Here is a 24046-nt window from a genome sequence, read left to right on the forward strand (position 1 = left end):
TTTTATTCTGGTTTACTTTGCCTAAAATCCTAAAGTTTAATTTCAAATTTTTCTCTTCCCCCACATCTCATCTGCATTTTACCTTTGACTCATAACACCTTTATCACTGGCCTTGTTTTTCACTGGTTGATTATGGGCCCACTGGTTGATTATGGGTCCGTTTACAACTGGAATGTGGAGAGTACCCCAAAAATGTGCAATGAAGACCCAACACATTGCTCTGAAATGCCAGTTCCCAAGTGTGCTTTTAAAATTCAAGACACATTAATTTATCTAAGCACCTCTATATAGCCAAAGGAGGCTTGGAATGATTTTGAATACTATAATTTGAAATTATTGGAGTGATCACAGTAGAAGTTCTTCTTTTTTGTCCAACTTCTATATGCATTTAATGAAATAAACTTATTTTGAGAAAGGGAATATTTTTGATACGCTTCTAATGCAATTAATTCAAGCTCTGTTTCAGACATTTATTAGTATGACATACTATGAGAAAATCACTTTGCCTGGGAGTTTTGCATGTGATGGGACTGTAATTTCAGATCTTAAATTATGTAAACTTGAAGCAGTAATAGTCATAGTAAAGGATATGCAGTAGCTGCAATATGTTCAAAAATTCTGAACACTTTCAAATTTCACATTCTTTGAAAAGTTATTTGAAAATCACATGTGAAAAGACTAGTGGAGTTTATACCACGAAACATGAACACAAAGAAACTGCTCATTGTCCTTCAGCTTGCAAGATATATATTTGCTTTCAAGGGGAGCCCTAATATTTGTCATCTTTAACTGAATGAAACCACAGATACTTCTACATGTGGATTTTATTATAAGAATTGGTTTATAAGCCTGCTATTTAACATGATTATATGAATTACGAACTGTGATTTTATTTCTTTTATAATCTCTGTAGAGCTTTGCCATTACTTTTACATGTCTGTGTCTGGCATTATGCACCTTTGAAATTGTGCCAGAAATATTTATTGTCCTATTTCTGGCATTCTGGGACTCTTGGTTCCGTTTGGTTTCCAACCAGAACAAGGCTTATTAGCAGACCCAGTTCTTCATACTTTACTGAAAACAATTTTATATGTAAATTTAATACTTCATTAAAGTAAGCTTTTGTAACAATCAGGAGTATGTATGAGCTGCATTTACTGTAGGTAATGTTCTATCTACCATTTGAACAGTTATCAAAAGCAAAATATATGTACTGATTAGAACTTTCCTTCTCATTGCCTGTCTTCTCCAGCTTGACTAATAAGAAAGCATTAAAATGCAGTCAGGTTGAGCAGAAATGGGACACTCTTCCTGCACTTGCCTGTGCTCTGCACACACACGCAGTGCCCTGGAAGGAAAGCTTCCTGCAGTAACAACAGCACATTCGCATTCAGCCCTTGAATCACATTTACTTGGTTCCAAATTCCATTATTCTTAATCAAGTAAAAATCCTCTTAAGGTCAACAGAAGTTTCATTCAAATTACTTAATAATTTGGCCCTCATTTTGTTGGGGTAGTTTCAACTTTGCCCAGTAGGCACAACCATATTTAAAAGGCTTTTGGAAAGTATTCTTTATTTTATTTAGCTTCAAGGAAATAGATGTTAATAAAATTTAAGGATGTACTTACATGTTTATTAAATAGGAGGAATCCTGTTGGATCAGAACCCTAATTTGTTTAAAGAGCAAGCTGCTCCAGGAAGCAAAAATGTAACTGACTTAGGTATTAGTACAGCTCAAATACTTTTAATGAGAATAATCATGCTTTCATTTGGAAACTAGGGAAAATTGATTTAGTATGGTTTTTTTTTACAGAACATTGAGTTATTGTTTATATAGTAATTTTTATAACTATAAACATAAATTACTCATTACAGCCTTTAAGGGTCAGAAGCTTGAAGTCATGCCCATCATGGAAGGGAATGTACTTACATGTATATAATAATTGCTTCTAAAATTTCATATATGATTCGAAGCATGACTGATCTCAAATAGAGGTAAAACCATTTTTCTCCTTCTCATGTGAGAATTTCACACTAGGCTTCTTCTGTTTGCTCATGAGATCTTAATGACAGAACACATTCACTTCAGTATTTTATAAGAAATCACTTGCTTAATTCATTGTGCCACAAAAATAACCCAAAGTTTAACCATGTTCCAAAACATATTGTCAGAGATGTATAGTACTCAAATTAAGAAGAACCTCTCATGTCTACTTTAAACTTGACTGTCTTCCAAGTAGAGAAAAGGGTATCAAACAAGAGGATTAAGACAGAAAGATATTTATTTAATTTAATGCTTTTAAATGTTTACATTTGTGACAGAACAATAATCAGTAAAATAACCATAGAAATAATAATAGAAACAATTGTAATAATAAATGACTACATAGTTATTAATTACTAGTTATGTAACAATAGCAACAGTAACAGTTGCCATAGCAATACAAAAGTAAGTAGTAATAATAGTAATATTATTAAACAAAAGCAAAGACCTTAATCACAACAAGAATACTTTATGGAGTGGAAAAGTTGTTCTTGGCTTCTTCTGGTGACTGTATGCAACTGCTAAGAGATTTTTATATGAGCCTTTTACTTGAAATTATATCTTTTGACCTGATGGACTATATATTTCTTTTTGAGGTAATAATTTTTTGGCAAGAATCAGATGCAAAGAACTTAATGAAAGCAATGGAGCATCCAAATGCCATATATGATGAAATACCAAAAAGCTCAGGGAACTGGAGGCAGCTCTAAGAATACAGACATCTGACACTCCAAATACTACAGCTGGATCAGAACATCAAAAGAAGCACATACTATTACACATGAAAAATTAAATCAAAACTATTATATTTTTCTCAGTGCTCTTGTTGTGGAACATTTTTAAAGCACATCTTGTCAAAATATGTCACTGAAGTCACCCCAGCTTGGGAGTTCCACCTTTTTTGTATGCTCTGAAGTAATTTGAATGTCAAAAATTAAACATTATGCATTTGGTTAATCCAATTTTAATCTTTCTTGCAGGTACCAATTTATATCTGCCCTCAGGCCTCAACTCTTTCTAGTTCAGCAATTCTCGTACTAGGGTTCTATCTGTCCCTTGTAATATAAACTATTTTCTTTAGCTCTTTTCACAGTCTCAGTCCTAACTGGGACTTGCAACAAAACAAGACAAGAAAGTAGTCTGGAGTCATCACAATCAGTCACATCAGTTAAGAGCTAGGTAGAGGCTTTGGTGTGACTTTTACTACAGATACGCCCACACAAAAGTTATTAATTACATACGTATTTTCTTGCATCGGTAAAAAAGAATTTCTTCCTATATTACTTTTCCAAATATATTATAAATGAAATAGACATAAACATAACTCTATTTTCCCCCAAGCTGAATTACATAGGACATTCAAAAATGTCTGCCAGTTACTGTGTGTCATTTATGAAATATCAGCAAGCACTCATTCTGCTCAAGATGCAGAGAAAACAGATTCCAGGCCTTGAGACACATCGTCCATTCTTGTCCTGATTAAATTTCGGTGTCCACTAACACCACTGGCTGTGGTACCTTCCACTGAGGATGGGATGGCAGGATGCTGCAGCCACCCAAACCCCACACCACCTTTATTCCACCAGTGGTGGTAGAGTGGCTTTGCAGGTCGAGAGCATAGCAAGGAAAGCCTGGATTGTGTCCCTAACACCTTGGGCTTGCTTTAATCACTGAGGTGCCCACAGGGCATGAGGAAGTGCCCCGGAGTGAAGCTGTGCTCTTGAGGAGTCCCCTGTGGTGTACAGCAGTGAGCACAGAACGGCCAAGGCAGACAAAATAAGTGGAGCACAGTACCCCAGCTTCAGTCTGAACAATGCAAAGTGCAGCAGCACCTAATCCTCAAAAACTGGGAAGTGAAAAACATGGTGAGATGGCACAGAGCATAGTCATAGTGGTATGGGTAGTGAAGTTCCTGATCTTCAGGCTATATACATACCTTCATTTGCTGCAATCACATCTCCATTTGCAAAGTAAACAGTAGTTCTCTTTCAGCATCTAAAATTCCCCAGCACCTACATGGCCTCACCAGCCAGAGAAGTCCAAAAGAGTCTGTTTTAAAGAAAAAACCTCAAGTAAACACCATTTGGCAACACTAAGTTTCTCTTAACCAGACAGCATTTTCCAAATGATGTACAGACCCATACACTTATTTAGAAAAATAAATTGGTCTACTAGGCTACATATATTGCTAAAATAAAGGAATGCTACAAATGCTACCATGGAAAAACTCTTCTCAACAGCAGTCTTAGGGTGTGAGACCAAAACATTTTAAAAGAAGCTTATTGTTTGATTTTTAAAATAAGTTGATTGTTCAGTGTTCTGCATATAGAGGGACTGAAAGCGCTAAATGCTGCCTATGATGCTGGGGAAAATTCTGAAGATGTACTCTGCTGCTAGAGTGGTTATGCAAAGTCAGGTTAAACACTAATCCTGCTGATAATGAAGGATTTTGAAGGGAATCTATTTAAGAGTTTTAAATACTCTGTAGGGGGCAGTTTTGAACCAGATTAATGAAAATTTTAAGCTGGCTGATTCAAAGTTATGTTTTTATACTCAGTTTTATTATCCTCAGCAGCTACACGGGCATAATTTCTTTTTTTAGGTATATCTTGGTGCTTAAGCAAACAGGGAGCTGCATGCTATTGTATAACATCACCCAGATGAGAGGCTTGTCTGCATGTAAAGCTCAGTAATGGTAGCTAATAATACTTTTTAAAATTACCAGTTAAATAGATTCATAGCTGAATAGCAATGATTAGAACTTCACGGTGGAGGCCTGCATAAAAAGCTCTGCAAAAGGCTCCAAGGACAGAAGTAGAGTTTGGGATCTCCTTCACAACTCTGGTTCAGCCCTGAATCAGGGCTCAATTTTGTTGTGACTTGAAAGTATTTATGACATTTTTGGGGAAAAAAAAAAAGCAAAAAATGAAGCAGATTCGTGGAGACACTAGTGTTGCCTGCAGCATTTTCAGAGGCCTTTAAATATGGTATCTTCATTATTTGCATTTATTTTAAGTGGATATGCTGCTAGACCGTGGAAAAAGATGTCAACACACTTAAATGTGTTAGCTTAAAGATGAACATTTAAATCAGCCTCTCTCCAGCAACACACCACTTTGAAGTATCAAAGTCAGAAGTGGACTACAGCTGCGTTTGATCTGAAACAAGAACGAAAAATATCCTCTCAGCAAAGTAATATTAATTGTTACAAGGATTTAAGTAGAAGTTGCTCTAGAGTGCAACCTGAAGAATAGGAGAGGCTCAGTCACTGAGTTTTTTTCCACTTGGAAAGGAAGGAACAGTCTAGGCCTCAATGAGAAAAAGGAAGTTGCATATGTAGGTGACCTCTGTAACCGATAGCAGAGTATTTCCAGTAGGGTCAGTGGCTCTCTGTTGACCACCATTATTTTGATTTGAATGAAGCTTCTTGAAGCCGGTCCTAAACCATGATTCTCAGCTGAAGCTGTTACTTACCTGGTACTGTAACTATCTGATCATGTAGAGCAGCAAGGTTCACAATGAGCACTGGTGGGAACTAAAAGAATCAACTTCCCAATGTCCAAACTAAGAACAAATGCTTGGCAGATGATCAGACTCAGCAGCTCTCCTACGTAAAGCTTGAAGCTGATTGTGTTGCCTGGACAGGTGGTGGGATATCTTTTTTGTCCTCTCCTGGCCTAAAAGCTTTGCCTATTCTTTTTGAGTTTGAATGATTTTTAAAATTAACGTACAGGGTCTGGCTGGGTCAAGTTAATTTTCTTCACAGCAGCCCATATGCTGCTGTGTTTTGTATTCTGTGACTAAAACAGCACTGATGACACAGCAACACTTTGGCCATTGCTGAACAGAACTTGCACAGCATTGAGGCGTTACCTTTTTCATGCTCTGCTCCCTTAGAGAGTAGGCTGGGGGTAGGCAAGAATTTTGGGAGGGGAAACAGCCAGGACAGCAGACCCAAACTGGCCAAGGGGATATTCCATACCACATAATGTCATGCTCAGCAATAAATCTGGGATTGCAGAATAAGAATGTGGGAGGGGTTTGTCTTCCAGAATCATCAATTGCTTGAAGACTAGTTGGGCATCAGTCTGCTTATGGAAAGTGATTAGTTATTTCCCTTGCATCACTTTTTTTTCTTTCATTCACTTACCAAACTTTCCTTTAACCCAACCCATGAGCTCTCTGACTTTTCCTAGTATTTCCCCCATCTTCTGAGAGGGAAGGAGCAGGAGGATGTGTGAGTCTTTACCTGCTGACAAGGGTCAATGTACCACAGCTGGAAAAAACCCAACATTTATAGGCTGTATTATGATGCACTGTTACATAGGAGTTCAGCAATGCAGGGTCAGCTGAAGGTGTACAGCTTTTGCATAGGAATTTGTACTACAAGGCACTTTGACTCGGACTTTCTTCCACATCTGTGCACATGCACCCACTTGTATAATTGCTAAAGTGCTAAAACTTCTGAACAGGGCACATCAGAAAGATAATGCAAACAGAGCAAGTATTTACTGCTCTGTTCCTTCGTCCTCTCAGCATGAGGCAAGGGACGGGTGTCAGCGACATAAGAAAACTGATGAAAGCAGAGCACCAAGGGAGAGGACATTGTTATTACAGTAATGCGATTTAAAGAAACCCAGAGTTCTGTTTCTCTCCAAGGATATTCAACACTTGCCGTCTGGAACGAAGAGGACAGTGAGAGCAGCCCTCTGCTGTGACGCTAAGGGGACATCCAGCACGGCGCCTCTTTGTCAGCACTGCTTCATTGGCTGAACACGAGTGCCAGGAGGCCTGCAAACCTCCATATGACCATTTGACCCTCACGTTCCTAGGTTTTTGCGTTAAAACACCTTTATTTTCTGTAAACAGGGACCAGCGAGAGCCGCAGGAAGACGGGCTCAGCGTTCCTGGGCCCACCGCCGGTGACCGCCTTCCGACACCCGCCCGCTCCGACCTGGCCGGGCGGCGCCGCTCGGGACAGCGCGACACCGCCCGGGCCGGGCCGCGAGGCGCGGCGGGAGCGGCTGCCCGGCATGGCACGGCACGGTGGGCTACGATTCCGTACAGTTCGGAGCGCCGGGTACGATACCGCACAGAGCGGAGCGCAGCCCCGCCCCACACCCCCCATGCCGCCCCGGCCGCCGCCTGCCCGCAGCGCGGCCCCGCCCCGCTCCAGCGCACCCCGCGGCAGCGAGCCGCTGATTGGCTGCCGCGCCCGCGCGGGGCCTGGTGGGAGTAGCGGCCGGGCGCCGCGCTCCTCCTGCGGCGGCGTTGGCGGCGGGCGGGATGCGCGGCCCGGTCCGCGGCAGGTACGCGATGGCGCGGGATGCGCGGCCCGGCCCCGAGCGGCTCCGCGGTGGGAGAGGGCCGCGGGTTGGCGGGAGAGGGGCGCCCGGCGCTCCCTATGACCGCACTCAGGCACCGGCCCCGCGTCCCCGGGCACGAAGCGGAGCAAGGCGGCAGGTGCCCCCTCCCTCTTCCCGCGGGCAGCCGGGCGGCAGCGGGGCGGCGGCGGGCCGGGGTGCAGCCTCGGAGGAGGAAGCCCCCGGCTGCGGGGAAGGGCGGCGGGCGCCCTGCCCGGAAGAGGGGGCGCGGCGGCGCCGTGCGGCTGTCCCGGCCGGCGGGCCGAGGAGCCGGGGGCTGCCGCCGCCCTCCCTGGCCGCCGGGCCCCGGCCGCTGGCGGCCCCTCGCGCAGGCTGCAAGGGGTTGGGTTTCAAAAAAGAGCGCCTGACCCGCCCACTTCTCGCTCCTTCGCTTTGCGGTCCGTGTGGGAGCTAATTTGCCTTTTTAATTAAGGCTCTACAAAGCATAGGACCTCTGTGGGATGCTTCCAGACAGAAACAGCTGAAAACGAAATTTAAATGGAAAAAAGTTCAGTATTTTGTTGTAGCTGGGGCGTCCTGGGACAGGCCAGCAGTAGGTGGTGGGTGATGCTCCTGGTTTGGTTTTGCTTATTTCCTTGTCTGTGGCACTCATCTGGAGAAACTTTTTATGGTCCCAGTGCAAGTTTCTGAGGTCAGTAAATTGTGAGAGAACTCTGAGCAGAACTGGAGATTCAATTTGAAAGGTAGAACTTGTGTTCTTTGTAATGGTAAATATCTAAAAAATATTGACATAAAGTGAAGTCACTAAGTTTGCAAGAAGCACCCATTTAAAAAGCATTGCCCATTCCTTTAAGGGAGAGCTCTGTATGTCTGTATGCAAGGCCTTGATTATGAGTTGCTAACTTCTTTTTTTTTCTTTTAATATGTCTTCCCTTGATGTTTCTCAGTCTTGAATTTCAGCATGTCAGTTATTGAAATTTATTTAGGAGACTGAGTTTTTGGAGAACTTCTAACCTTTAAAACATTAACAAGCCTGAAGAAATTTGAGACTGAGTTGATAAAAGTGTAATGAGATCATGAAGCTATTTTCTCCACCTGGGTGGATGGGCGTGGATGACTTCGTGGATTTATGCCTCTTTCAAAAGAGAAGCTTTTTCTGCTCTGGTCTCTTAGTCTGGCACTTCTGCTTTTAAATAAATAATGTACATGTTTTGGAAGTAGAAGAGCTGCTATCTATTTTTTTCTTGAGTGAGTCAGGTAACAAAATTGGTAGTAGTGTTTTCTTAAGATTCTCTGTTCAGTGTTTTTAACGATTCTGTTGTCTGTTTTAAGCCTAGGACATGTTGCAGCTGTCTTACTTGTGTATTGAATCTGTGATAATGGACGTGGAAAAAAGTCCAACTGCACTACTGCTTAGTCAGTGGCATGCACAGCTCTGTGCTAGAATGCAGCCTTCAGAAGGGAAAAGTGCTATGCAATCATTTGTTGGTTAGGGAATGGGAAGGCAGAACATATGGAAGATCTCTTGCCATGAATGGCAGGATATTAGTGGTGGGTATGTGGAGTGGCGAGGAAGGAGGAGAGTTTGAAGCAGTTGAAGATAAGTTGTGTTGTCATGTCAAAAAGAAGAGAGGGGAAAAAGGAAATCATAGAAAATTCTCCATCTCCTCACTGAGGATTCAGTGACTAAACTGCAAATGTGAATCTAGTGGCCCTAATCCTTTAATACCTCTTTGGGGAAGGGTTTTGGTAGTATTATAGACTTGCAGAGCAGCATCTGTAAAGCCTGTCGTCATCATAGCTCCTGTAAAATCACATGTGTAAGTGACACTTGTCAGACCTGTTTCTCTTCTGAGCATTTGCCAGATATTTAAAAAAACTTGTGTAGCAATAGCTCTGTGAATGTGTTATTGATATAAGTCAGTGTCACCAATAGTTCATGGATGACCTATTCCCAAAAGATCCTTTAACACTTCTAGTGGAGAGGTTCTCAAACTATGGTTTGAAGGAAAATGGCACACACAAAGGCTGTGTGAGCATCTCTGTGTCTATGTCCACCCCTAACAGCAGTGGCAGTGCTAGGAAAGCAAGCTAGATTTGCGAGCTTTGTGCTAGCTTTACAGACTTCTCAATTGGCTATTTGACATAGTATCTTGATTGCAAAACACTATGAAAGCCATCTATCTCTGTAGAAATATCTGGGAAGAAAGTGTATGCACAGATCTACTGCAATACCTGCCATGCAAAAACTTACCTGTATCTGCAAAGTCACAGTTGTGTAAAATTCTTGGTGTTGGATTGGGTTTGGAAAAAAAAAAAAAAAAAGACTGCTGTTTTACTGAGGTGAGTTGCTGCAGTAGTGATTATTTTGAGAATTTGTTCGAGTCCAAGGGGTAATTGCTTTTTCCATATCTCACCCCTTTGTGGTACTAATTTGGCAGCAGCAGAGCTAATTTGCCCATCTGTTCCAGCTTAATTTTCATGGCATTTCCAGTATGGATTTCCTTATCTTTAAGGATTGACTTCTGAAACCAATAGGGCCTATAGTTCTGAAGCCTTGGCTTTCTTAAAAGATGATGAGGTTACCAGACTACAGTAGTGTTTGTGCTAGTGAGCAGTGCATATCCTATACATATTAACTTGTTCTAACAGCCTCAGACAATTTGAAAACAAATTTGGATTGAAATATACCTTTCCATTTTTGGCCAAAGGAAACTTAATAAATGAGATAATAATCACTTACATATTATTATTCTGTCTAGCTAGATCAGTGCTTTGTTTTAATAAGTGTTAGTGTTTCATTCCAGAATGAAAAAGGTTTGAGCCCTGGTTGGGATTGAGTATTAGTTTACTGTCAGGGTTGTTTTGAACTGATTATTTTTTCGTTCAACAGATAAAAAACTTGTAAATTAAATGACTGGAGAGAAATTCTGCCATCCTAAAGTTCAAAGTCCCTTGATTCAACTACCTTCTGATGGAAAGTTGCTACAATTTTAGTTCAGGAACTTAGACCCAGATCATCAAATTAGTGTTGTTCATGCGTTCCAGGTTTGTAGGGTGAGGTGAGCTGCTTTTGCGGCTTTGGAACTGTTTTAGTGTAATTTGATGTGCAGAGAAGACCTGCCAATGTAGTGCTTTTGTATAGCAGATGAAATCTTTGAAACTGGTTATTTGAACTTAAAACTGAGCATGCAAAAGAAAATAGTGCTATCATGTGTATTCTTACTGATGAGAGCATAAAAAGGAAGTAGATTTATTTGAGAAGCTTTCTCATGAACAGAAGGATGTTAATGCTGAATGCCTAGAGTGACAGCTGAAAAGGAACACTGAGTTATGCTTATGGGAAGCAGAGGAAACAACTGGAAATCAGTATCTTGAATAATCCTGCCCAGTACTAAGTTTTTATAATTGTTTTTCTGCTGGAGCATTTTGGTGTCTCTTTTCGCAGTTACTTTGTGCCTGTGTTTTTGGGACTCCCCTCTGGTTAAGTATTTCCAAAATAAAAATGACTTTTGCCACATCTGAGCTGATCAACTGACTTACAAGATGGCCTATGAATCAGAAAACTGGATTTAAAAATAACACGTAGGTAGATAGCAAGACTATGGCTTTATGCAATATTTTGATTTCTTAAGATGTTGGAATGAATTTGAGAGTCTTTGATTATGTCGTTAGATTGCTCCTAAGTGCTTAATACTTTATTTCTAGCTGTGAATTCTTGTAGAAGATTGATAGCTCTGCCAACATTTGTCCAGAACAGAAGATGGGTGGATTAATTTCAAGGTGGAGGGTAAGTAACATTGTGTAACAATGTAGTAATCTTTACTCTAGAAGACTAGGACATGTTGGCTGTTAGTGCTAAACTTTTCCTGTATGTCCCTTAAAAGTCCAGTAGTGAGGTATCATGACTAAAAGCATTCTTTGCTAAATCAGTAAGCTGTGAAACTCTGCTGTTGTCCTTTATCTCCTCTGTAGTACCAGTCTGTCACTGGCTTGGTTAACTTAGAAAAATACAGTTTTAACTCTTTCTGTAAATCTAAATACTTTTGTGGTGCATCATTAGGATAGAGACTGCAGCATCTGTGACTTGAGAAGTTGGTGACCTAGGTAAAAATGAATATGTGCAGAATACATTTCTGTCTGTTTTAACAAAATTTGGTAGCTTCTTAGTCCTGTACAAGTCTGTCTTCTTACCTGCTTTTACTGCTTTGTATGTTCTTGAGTGGTGTACTGAGTTTATGAGGAAGAAGGGGCATGAGGTTTTTGACTACTCTCCTGGCAGGTGTGAGTTGTTTGAGTCTAGAATTGCCTTTGCTTATTAGCAGTTGGCTTCAGAGCCTTCCATACAAAACTTCTTTACAGGTGAAACTTAGGTGGAATGTCAGTTTTGTATAGTAGAAACTCACTTTCAAGGGTGATTCACTGTGAGCTATGCTTTTTGAATTTGTGGTGTGAAGGGTGGGGAAAGATTGTGGCTTGATAATTCTCAGAAATTAGGAAAGATTCCTAGAAGGTGGATTTCCAGTTGCTCCTATGAGGAATTTTATTGGAGATGGCAACACTTACTTGCAGTTGCTTATGATTTATTTATACTGTGTGTCCTTATATGGAAAGAATAGTAAGAAAAAGCTGGAGTACTCAGGTTAGGGCTTCCGCTCTATATTCTCTGTGTTTTGCCTATTTCTTCCACTCATCAGCTCTGTTCTTGTTTTACTTTCCACCCACGCATTCATTATTGCTGTAGATGCATTATAGGTTTTCATTTTTTGTGATGTAGGAGAGGAGCCTTCTGTTAAGAATAATGCCAGCTGTAAAATAGTGATTCATTATGGTCCCTTCTATTTGTCACTATTAAAGTAGGAAAACTTCTTACCTTTATGTAAAATAGATAATTTATTAATCTATTATGAATATGTCTTTTTGTTAGGAAACTGTTAATGTACAGTAATCCTCCAAATACTGAGTTTTTAAAAGTGAGATTAATATCTTTGTTCTTTCCCTTGTAAGCAGGCAAAACCTTCCACTGTAGAAGTGTTAGAAAAAATAGATAAGGTATGTGTTTGCTTTTTGGTGCTTTGTTTGATTTTTGTTTAGAAATATGCCTCACTTTTGCTGTCCATGTATTTCTCTCATATTAGGTAAAATACTCTAATGAAATTTTAAATTATTTTGGTAATTATTCCAGTAGTAGAGATTCTGCATTTCAGAGGAATTATCTTTTTTCCCCTTATTGTTTAGTCATTTATAAAATACCAATACTGTATAATAGATAGTGAGAAACTACAGGGCAAGTATTTATTTAGAGAGCCTGAAATGGGAATGAATATTAAGCTGCCTTGATTACACAATTCAGTTATAACTAATGGTTAAAGTCCCATGTAATGGAAAATGTCACTAATGCAAAGTTCCATTCATCAGGTTGATTAGAAAAGCTTCAGTGTATGCTTTTATGTGTAGAAGTTGTAACTGTAGTGGTGGTAAGTAAAGTCAGGGGCAGAATAACTGGATAGATTGTTCAGTAATCCATTGTGATTTTTCACCAGCATTTGTGACAGATGTCTGTACTCTGTGGGGAAATTAACTGTTTTGAAATATGCTGCTGATATTTTTGTTTTCCTTTTAATGAAAGTGCGAGTACTTCTGTTGTCACTTAAAATCCAGTCAAAATGGTTCACATAGCAGAGCATTGCTCCATCACTTACTAATATGCCGGAAGCATCATACAGATGTTCAGGATTTCACTTTTAATGTGAGGAAAGCACTGAAAGGAAAACAAGTGAGGTGATGGAGAGGTTTCAGCAATTCCCCATGTTAGTAGAAAGTGTTAGAGGCATTTAAAATTCCACAGGTACCTGATGAAAGTTTTAGAATGCTGAGTATGGTTAGTAGTGACTTATGTGATTGTGAAGACTGCCATTCATAAGATACTGGTATTTTTCACTTGTCCCAAATATACTAATGTATTACAAATGTGGAAAAGTGCTGATTTTTGACTTTTCTTACTAATTGCTAATAAGGTGCAAGTGGCCCATGTCATAACCTTAGTAGTGTCATTTATCAAAAAGGTGCTTGACTTTTCTAATCAAGTACCAAGGTGATAGGGCTGATTTTAGGAAACAGTTCAAGGCAGCTTAGTAAAACTACCTACTAATTTCACTAAAAAGGCTGAACCCTGTTTATTTGCAGGAAATACAGACATTAGAAGAATTTAGAGAAAAAAATCAGAGGCTACAGAAACTATGGGTTGGAAGGCTTCTTCTCTACTCCTCACTTCTTTACCTTATTACTTGCTTAATTGTATATTTGTGGTGTCTTCCTGACGAATGGACAGCAAGGCTGACAATGACACTTCCATTTTTTGCATTTCCATTGATGTAAGTAAATATGCCTTTTTATTTTGTAACTGCTGTCTCTTTGATAAAAGGAGATGGAAAATACATCTCAGCAGGGGTTTGGGTTTTCTTTGACAATCCTTGAGATGTCATAACTTGCTGAATTTTTTCTTCTAAAATAAATTCAAGTAGTTAGGCAGACACTTTCTTTGAGGGGAATGTCTCTCATGGGTCTGGGTTTAGTATAGAACTAAGTCTTGTCATCAAAAGATAATAGCATCTAAAGTTACTTGGTTTGTCCAAATTATACTGGGGCTAGAGAGCTGTATCTGAACAGCTGTAATGTATAAGCACAAGAGCATTATCTTGGGTTTTATTTTTACTGCAATTTGAAAAGTAACATTACTATATGGAAGCAACCAAAGGCATGTCACCTGCACGTAAAATGTAGTGTATAAAGCCTGGGAAAAAATACAAAAATGAATGGAAAAACTTACTTTCATGTGTTAGGTGGCTATTAACACAGAATTGACTTGAAAGGTCGTCACCCTAAGTGTATTGAAGACCAGTTTTACACAATTAGCTGTTTTTCTGGAAAATCATTGACTGTTTTGTTCATCAAGAAGGTATGCAGACTTCATCGTATGTGAACTGGAGGAAGTATTGCCTACATTTTTGTTCCACTGAGCTGATTGGCTGCTTATCCTGATGAGTGGCTTTTGTTTTCTAAGAAATCTACTTTTCTAAAAGTAAGAAAATGGGCTTCCACCTCACTGAACAGCTGCTTTGCTGTTCCAGACCATCAGGGAGGTGAAAGCAGCCTGCTGAGCATCTTTCCTACCGGCGGGGAACACAGTGCATTTGCTAATTTGCTGAAATGATCATGAGTACTCTTCTGTATTTGTACAGCACCTTTGTGTGAAAGCATGGCTTATAGGTGCCTTAGCTTTAGACTTGAAAGGCAAAGTCAAAAGTAAATATTTAAGGCCTTGCAAGTTTGATGAGTGTGGGTCAGCATAACGTGCAGAAAACCCCCAACCTGAAGATGCTTTTTGTATGTCGTACTTTGTTATGCATAATATACTGATATTCTGCTGTTGTGGGTTCCTGTGGAGAAGATACATGGGCAGCAGTATCTTGACTGGAAAGGATTAATATAGAAATTAGAGCTCAAATTAATCTTTGGCAGTAATATGAATTAATTTTGTTCTTAAGGACAAGCATTTTGAAGTCTTTGTTGTTAGTGTGTGAGGCTTGCTCATGCTGATAGAGAAGCTTGTAAAAGAGGAAGTATTACCTGCCTCCTTTTGCATAGATGTGTTAGAATTAGTGTAGAAATTTTATTATTGAAGGTGATGGCTTCTAGTGCTGTGGTTTGAATTTACATGTGGGACTTCAATTCTCTAGTTTGTCTTCCAGTTCTGCTTGTTTTTCTCAGGATGGCTCTCTGTAAAACTCTGACTTAGATATCAGCTTACTAGGACTTAGATTGTTGTTCTCTTATGACTTGCAACTGTTTATCAGATTTTTTTCCTTTAAGCTATTCCTCTTCAGCTTTTTTTTGGCAGATATGAGTGGCAAGCAGCTGCCAGCTTGTCTTTGTTCTCGGTCAAGAGGTGACTCCATGCTGAATGCCTGGTGCCACCCAGTAATAGCTCTAGAGATTTTTCAGCCCTAATCAAACTGGAGTATGTCTGCCTTTTCCAGCTTGCAGTCAGTCACCAACTTATTTCTGCCTTAGGTCAGTCCCTCAGGGTCTCAGCAAGTTACTGATGTTGGTGGAGCAAGTTAAGTTTTAGGAATATAACTTCATTAATTTTAAATGTATACTGAGATACCGGAACAGTTGAAAAAATATGTTAGCATTTTAGAAGGGTGCTCTTCTTGAACTGATTTTTATTTGAATTAGTTTTAATTTGAGTGTTCTGATTTTCACTGAAATATGGTGTTTTTTGGTTTGTTTTTTTGTTTTTTTGTTTTTTTTTTTTTTTTGGTAAAATTGGTCTGAAATGGTCTGCTATTAAATTTTCATCTTGGATTTCTTAAAGTGGAAATGCTTTTTTATTTCATGGTCTCCTGCCATATTTAGAATACAGCTTTAGGCAGAAGACTCTAAGGCATACATTAAAAAAGAAGTAAGGCTTTTGCCTGTGTAACAAGATATTTAAGGCAATTTAAACCCCATAAACACTTATTTCTTCTGGTAGTTTATGAAGACACGTTTTGTGTTGTGTAAGCAGATAAATCAACCTGTATTCTTAGATCAGTTATTTTAGCACACCTTTGAACATGAAATAGTTAAACTTCTTTGTTTTTCCTACCTTGGATAGGTTGCTCTCAGATTCCAGTTGCATCATCTAACTTGCTTAATTTGGGTTGTGTTGTTAATATGTGAAGACATTTTTAATTGGGCAACCATTATATAAATACAGACAATGTTCTTATGAATTAAGTCAAAACTATTTGAAATCTTAGAGCCTTTTGCGTGCTTTCTTATGCATGTTGTTAGTCAGATAACCTTTCTAGCCTTTATGATTGTTTTTTTTTCTTAAATGAAACATTGCTAATTTAGGCTCTATTATTTAATTAACATTAGGAGGGCTTTAAATAAGATGCTTGGAATAGCTTGATGTATGAGGTTTGCCCCTTGGCTTAGACTGAATAACTTACCAGGAAATGTGTTGGCTTAATACTTATAAGCAATTCTAAGCTTTAAAACAAATGAAGTCCTGATGATTGCAGAGAGACCTTTCAAATGTAAAATGGTCATAGATCAGTTTATCTTGACATAAACTGCTCCAGCTAAGTCAGCCGAAACCCTACAGAAACTGAGTAGACTTAGAGCTCTAAAATCACTAGGACTCAGGTCAGTTAATTCTGCTTGGGAGAACATTTATACAATAGCTGTATCTCATGGTTTTCGTTGGTATTAGAATTCTTCCCACAAATCTCTGGGGCCTTAATTTTGGGCCTTAACTGGTAAGTTTCTTTTTTTGGAAAAAATACATTATGAAAGTATCAAATAAGAAGTGATGACTAAGTAATTTTCAGCTGAACATTTTTTAGCAAGTGATGATGTTGCTGCTGCTGCCTTAGTATTTCTGCCTTAAGTAACAATTTTAGTAGAAAATACGATTTTATTTAGAGCAATGTTGATGTCTTGTTGACAAGATGCTGATTTAATTTTTAGTTTTTATATAAATACTGTTTGAAGTTTTCTGTCCTTTGTATTTGCAAAATAAAATCTCATCTGGTAAGTATTCTGTTTGCTAAATGATTTCAGAAATGGTTGCTGTAATATATTTTAATTAATATAATTCTTCTTTGTCTTCTAAAGAATCTGGTGTATAAGAACACTGCTCATTTTTTTCTTTTCCAAACGGACAGAAAGGAATAGTAAGTACTTTCTCCTTGTGGTGTTTGTTTGTTTGCTTTTTTAATATGTAGCTAGTTGAGAATGATGCTTGCTATGATAATGGAAATGCTTTGATCATTTGGCTTCCAGGAGGACAAGAGTAGCCTTTTAGTTGATGCTGGGTAGTATGAGCTGAACTTTTTTTCTACCACATAATTCATGAAAGAACAGGAAGGAAACTGCTTAACCTTCCACTTCATTTATAAAATTGTGCTAACTTTCTCCTGTCTTTGCATGTGTCAAAAGTGTAATGGAATAAAATATGGTGTAGAAGTGGGAGCACGGGGAAAGGAAATATAAACAATAGTAGTAGTTCCCTTGATACTTGCATCTCGCAAGTATTCCAGCAGTCTTAATCTGTTATCCTTATACAAAAGGGAAGAGATTTATAGCTGATGTGTCTAATTTATTTGTCAAGATAGCTTTTCTCTCTCAAGTTCTCCAAAGCATACTTACGTTTTCCTGAGTGGGAAAGGTGCAAGCAGGTGTTTTTCTGCTTTTTTTAAGAGCTAAGGAAAATTGGAAGTCGTGTAACAAAACCAAAAAGTAATGGAGGTGTTCAAATATATATAAAAAGTTGTTAAATTTTGCATTAGAATGAATCTGCATGCTATTTAAAAACAGCTTCTGTGGCACTTGTCTGCAGTAGTTAGAATTCATTTGAGACTTTCCTTGAAAGCAGTCCAGCCTGTAACAATATCTCATGGTGATGTGAGCAATAATACAGGAAAACCTCAATGTTGCACTGTGTTTTATGACTTGCAGAACAGCATGATGTATTTAATTTGTGACAGCTTACAAGTTAAACATCACTTTTAGAATTTTTCTTAAACTTAATGTTTGTATTTGGTATGCAAGCGCAGAACATACATTTTTATGTAGAAATAAAATTGTCCATATATTCTGTGGTGCTGTGTGATTCATTTCTAAGGTGAAATGAATGATTTGCATTTCATGGCTGAATAGGAAAAAAAAGTATGTTTTTCTATTTTGCTTAAATGTCTTTATTGCTGTTTTGAGCATACAGGCAAGTCTAGTGCTTTTGTTGAACCTGTGTTTAAAGGGTTTAGTAGATGATAGAACATGCCAAAAGGGATTATTTTTGTGTGGTTCCAGAGACTGGATAAAAATGAAGTGTTTTAGCTCAGAGATAAAAGTCTTATGTTTGAAAAAGAAAAATCAGCTGTAGAGTTGAAGCAGTAAAGCAGGAGAAAGTGTAGCTGAGAGAGCAAACTGTCAACCAAGTTGCTCAAAGCTAAGTTTTTATTCTGGAATAAGTTAGTATAACATACTGAGACACTGGAGGTGGTTATTTAATACAACAAAGCCCTGTGCTGGATAACCAGTATACACCAGATTTGGGAATGATGCTGTGAATGAAGAAAATTTATAGCTAGACTCCAGGAAAGGCGATGCAGAGAAATGATAGAATTTCAGTTTTTAGGACTGGTCAGGCAAACAACTGTTAAGGGAGATTTAGGCTGATCTGTCCCAAAGCGTGGAGAAAAGAAATGAGGTATATTGCAGGTATTGACTTCTCTAGTATGAATTCTTTTTTTTTCTGTAGGTTTAATTAAGATGAGATATATTGGTTTCTTGAGAGTACTTTGCAGTAATTGCCATTTGGCCACATTAGAAGGGGCAGGTGTTTCATGAGGTTCTTGTTGAATACAGGAGGTACAGTGATCAGAAAGAAACACCCACACTTTAAAATGATTGCATTGCTTCATGGAAGGCTATGCCTGAAGATGTTTTCTAGGCATTTCTGTAGCAAAAGCAATTTCAGTTTCTTGAGTAACCAGCCATTAACAGTTGGCTGTAGTCTGCTGTTTATTTGGCTTTGTGATACCACACTGCATTGCAGTACATTGCAAGATGTTAATCTGTGTGGAGCAACATGTGAGATTGCGTTCTAATATAAATGTAAAATTTATTGAAAGGAACCTTACTAATTTGAAGATGCACACTTTCTGGAATTGTCCAGCTTCTGTGCTCCAGCCTAGTATTAAATACGGTCTTGTTTTCATGTCCTATTAACAAATATGGATAGTTGTAGTTACCCTTTTATTGCATAAAAAATAACCTTTTGGATATGTGCATGCCAGTTTCAGTATTGTGGACGTTTAATAAGAGGTTTATTTGATCAAAATGGATTTTCTGCATTCTGCTAGTAATTATTTGTTCCCTTAATTTTAAGTAACAGTTTTCCTGAAGTAAATTTAAATGGTATAGGATACTTACTTATAAATAAATAAAGGTACAAAAAAAAGTGTATTTAGTTTGGTTGGTTTTGGTTTTGTCTTATAGTTCTATGAAGCTTTTCCTTTCTTTGAAATCTGAAAAAATGGGTAAAAATAGGTAAACTGCCAGTGTTCAGTAGAGCTGAGAAGGGGTAAAAAGTTGTACAGATTATTGTTACAATCTTCTTGCTGTGAATGATGGTAGTAGAAAGCTAATTTGTTGAGAGAGTATCTTCTGCATTAGGTGATGGTTTATTACAGTGAGTTTTCCTTGAGTGTCAAGCTCCAAACACTGACTTCCAGGAAAATCCCACATGCATTTGGTCTTTCTTCTTCCTCTTAGAGAGGTTAGGTGCTGTGCCTACTTGTTGTAACAGTTTCTTAACATTTAGTAGTAGAATGACCTTCTGGTATCTGTTCTTACAAAACTGGGGGGTTTTGCTGTAGTCTGAATGTATAGAAAGGGGGAAATAGATTGAGCTTTGAAGCTTGGAATTGACCTGGCATTTGAAACTAGTATGTGTTAAGAGGTTTATGTGGAAATACTGAACCTAGTAAATCTGGTGCTCAGATATATTAATGCTTAGACCTCAAGCTTTTTTCTGTATTTTGACTCATGAGATTAAATGTATTTGGTCCATTGTTGTACCAGTTTTAATGTAGGTCAAAGCAGGGCACTGGCTACAATTGGTTTGCTTAATGAGGAAATGGTACATAAAAATTTTTAATAGTTATAACTGTAAAGTGATAACAGTGGGCTATAATTTATAAGTGATTTCAGCATTTTAAGTGATTTATTTTCACATAAAATCTCTAGTTATTTTATACAAAGTTTACTGATGTGTAGAGTTGGTAGTGGTCAGTGCATAATTTTTCCTCATTTCACAAGGCGAAGTCAATATTTAGAGTGTGCTAAAATTATCTTAATTTATATTTGAAAACTAATGTATAATATTCTTCTTTTAGATGATGCGCTGGAAGATTTAAAATCTCAAAAGAAAAAAATAGTAAGTAAAATGTCAAGAAAAAATGGTTGCTATGGTCCACTAAAACTGGTGTATGCCACATATTTGCACCAAACTTGATCAACATTTAATCTTAGACAAATTTAGGATGGAAAAGGTTCCAAGTCTTGGATAACTTGCCCTTTTTGCAAAGTTTGTAACACTGAAAGCTGTTTCCTCTCTGTTTAATAATTCTGTAAGGAAGCTTGCTGTTTTCTCACATGGTTGGCTTCAGCTGCCTTGTAAGGCAAAACTTAAAAGCCACCACAACCCTAACACTCTCAGCCCCCCAACCCTACCCCACCAAAGCAACTCCTCCTCCCTCCAAAAACTCCAAAAATTGTATTATGAGGCTTTGTTATTAATGAGTTGCCCAAAGTGTTCACCTCATACCTTCTGGATTTTGCCATGGTAGCTAAATTAATAGAAAACCCACAACAAAGGTACCAAAAATGAGTTGCATAAGAGTCTGGTATTATGTCATGATCTGTGTTTTACCACTTCTAAAATGTAGATGTAAAAAAGATAACCTGTAACCTACTGATGTCATTGTCCTTTGGTGTAGAGGATTTGCTAGTATTTAAATGGATGTGTCCTTTGGTTGTAGTGGTGATACAAAGGGGTTTGAGAGGCTTACATTTTCTGGGAAAGAAACAAATGAGCATGACAACTGCATTGTTATGTTTATTTTATGAAAACTGCTTAACTGAAATTAGTTAATGTTTCCAATTAACATTGTCATTTGGTAGTGTTCAAGGAAAAGTTCTTGAAGCCGAAAAAGCGCAGTGGAGAACAAAAGAGTTTTTGGAATCTTAAATGTAAAGTCTTCATTTCAGTTTAAGTTTAGTTTTCTGTAATCATGAAAATCTTTATTGTAGAAGAACTAGTAATGCTGAATTTTTGTACGTGAGAAGCAATTAAGAATAAAGGCATTGAATAAAAGATTAGTCAGGAAAAACCTAAATGTGTATTTTGCATATGCAAAACATCAAACCAGCATACTGTAGAAGAACCAGGAGTAGTTAAAAATGAAGCAACTGCACAAATACTTTGTAAACAATAATGAAATTATAGTGTAACTACGGGGAATTTAAATCTGGAAGTATAAATTGCCATTAGTATATATGCAAGTCAAGCTTTAATCATTAAAGACAAACTTCTAAATAGGATTAGTGAAACTCAGTTCTGGGAAGTCTAGTAACATATAACTCAGATATTTTTCACAGTCTGTGATTATCACGTGGTCTTGTGGGTGCCTGGTTCCTAGCAAGGAACCAGAAACAGAGGACTTACTGCAACTTCTTGAATCAGTGCAGTGTTGGTATTTTTTACTCAGAAGATGGACTCAGGAGGTTCATCATAATTTAAGATATTCAATTAAGCATTAAAATTAGATAATTATACACGATACAGAATATGTTGAAATGAGCTGGAAGGGGATGCAGGTAACAAGACAGAATATAATTCATGTTTTAGATAAAAACACTGATAAAATTGCATTCTTTAAAATTTTGTTTTGATAATACTCAGATTTGATTTTGTTTTGTTTTATTAACTTCCTAAGGAGTGCCTTTGGCTATGAATAACCTGCTTTTGAGTAAAACAAAACAAAAATCAAGTGAAATAATGGGGAGGGAGAGGTTTTTTTTTCCCCTGTTGAATTCTGATTTGCTGCTAAGTTTGCAAATAGGATTAGTTACTAAGAAATTTACATTGTGGTCCTCAAAGTATCTAGGATAAGTAAATTATGTGTTTCCTGTTTATTTGTAATGCAAATTGTTGCCTAGGCACAGATCCTGTCGAAACAGCTGTGCTTTTTCACTTTGTTGGAGCTCAGCTACCTAATTGCTGGATCAATCTTATACTGAAGACAATTGTCCTTTTGAAAAATGTTACAGTACTTGTGTTTTACTGTCATGTGGCCCACCTTTTCCCTACAGACATTACTTGCATGCTGAAGGGATATAAGGCTGTTACAGGGCTTACCTATAAATGGTGTAAGCTCCTCATTGGCTAGATAAAATGTCCTTGTGGGTTTGCAGTGACTGCTCAATAGAAATTAATTTCTGTTTAATTTCTGTTCTGGCTTTGGTGATAGTCATGTGGATACTCATGTGGGTAAAATACTTGACAAATACAGATGCTTCATCTGGAAATTACCATTAGTATTGTCTATCCTGTACTTTGACTTAAAGTTTGTGTAATACTTATTTCTCACGGAACTGACTGTCTTCTATTTTTTTCCTAGCGAATACTTTAAAGCTTGTTGAGTTATGAATTAGGGGTAGGGATTAAGTTAATTAGCTGTAATTAAGGCACTACTTCAAGATACAACTTTGTTTCCCTCCTTGATCATAAGGGATACTGTGGTTGTGTTTGTGACTCTTTAGCTGTGATTTTTGGCCTCAGAGTTTCTCAGTTAATGAGGATGTCAGCCCTTAAGCCTGAACATGGGTAGATGAGCAAGTTCAGAGGGTTAAGCATATTAAAGCAAGGGCGTAGGACATGTATCAAGCTGATACCATGGGGAATTAGTGGAGAGTTTACCTGGAACAGCAGTCTTAAAGATAGGATAATTCTTAGCCTGAGGACAAAGTCATGAAGCTAGTGTAGTAATTACCTTGCTAATTTTAGAATTAAACTTTGCTGAAGCTTGCTCAGCTACTCTGAATAGTAGGCTAAGTGTAATATTAGACTTTGACAGACTTCCTAGCCATTTCAGGTAAGAGTTTAGAAAGTTGCATTTGTTAATCTAGGAAAAAGCCCCCAACTAGTCTGATTTCAAGGCTGTCTTGGAGTTATGTTAGTAATGGGAAAAAAAATTCAGCATATGAGTTCTGCTACTTAAAATAATTACTCTTTAATCAACTTTGTCTTCAGCATTCTAGGTGTAGACAACCTTTGATATTTTGATAACTTTCATATGTGATAAAAACACTGCGAGGAGTTGGTTGTTGTATAAGCTCCATTTTGTCTACCTGGTATATGCTAGAGTACTGCAAACATGCAGTTGGAAACTCAAAATACAGTTAAAAATCATATTTACTGACGATGGGTCAAATGAATTATTTCTTTCATGTAGCATTCACGCAAAGCAGTTACTTTGGTGGTTTTAATGTTGGCATGGATCTGTTCAGAGTACACTTGATTACTGTGACTTAAATGATTTATTTTGGATTTTAATGAAACTTCTGTTATGTGTACTGGTATATCTTAAATGGTGGACTGGAATGAGTGTCATGGCTTTGTGTGAACATAAAGAAAGACCTCTTCGTAGTTGGGTTTGAAATACCAAGTAATTCTCAGTTCATGAACTCACGTAGTAGTATGGTGAATAATGAGTGGTTTGCACCACACCAATACTTAAGTCTGTGGCTGCTAAATTGCATTTACAAGAAGCTTAAAATACATTACTTGTATTACTTTTCAATTTAGGCAACTGATGTTGTTCCCAAAGGAATTCTGTTTGGTTGCCTGTTGGGAAGGAGTTCATTGATACAGTTGCTCATATGAAGAGAATGTGATTCCATACTTCTTTTTTAATATCTGATTAATTCCATGAGAAATTCATGATTAGGCTGGTATTAACTTTCTTAGAGAGTTCACTTGTAATTCTGGTTGCTCAGTATTATAATTTTATTGATAAGGATAGACTACAAGTTAGCCCTTGGCAGAAAGCAGAAAAT

General features: G+C 37.9%; 1 protein-coding gene across 3 annotated transcripts in view; it reads left to right on the top strand.

The window, feature by feature from the left end:
- The first annotated feature begins 7264 nt into the window (after positions 1–7264).
- The window catches only part of LNPK (lunapark, ER junction formation factor), a 50711-nt gene continuing 33929 nt past the window's right edge, over positions 7265–24046 (top strand). For 2 of the 3 annotated variants that reach the window (XR_007204759.1, XR_007204758.1), the window contains exons 1-6: positions 7265–7354; positions 11078–11159; positions 12377–12421; positions 13556–13743; positions 17039–17097; positions 20323–20363. Coding sequence is in view for 1 of the 3 variants with exons in the window: in XM_048309421.1 (XP_048165378.1) it covers positions 11133–11159; positions 12380–12421; positions 13556–13743; positions 17039–17097; positions 20323–20363 (357 nt within the window). In the remaining 2 variants the exon portion in view is untranslated. The remainder of the gene's footprint in view (positions 7355–11077; positions 11160–12376; positions 12422–13555; positions 13744–17038; positions 17098–20322; positions 20364–24046) is intronic. The other variant, XM_048309421.1, reaches the window with a different exon arrangement.

This window comes from Corvus hawaiiensis, chromosome 7, assembly GCF_020740725.1.
Source record: "Corvus hawaiiensis isolate bCorHaw1 chromosome 7, bCorHaw1.pri.cur, whole genome shotgun sequence".
Taxonomy (NCBI): Eukaryota; Metazoa; Chordata; class Aves; order Passeriformes; family Corvidae; genus Corvus; species Corvus hawaiiensis.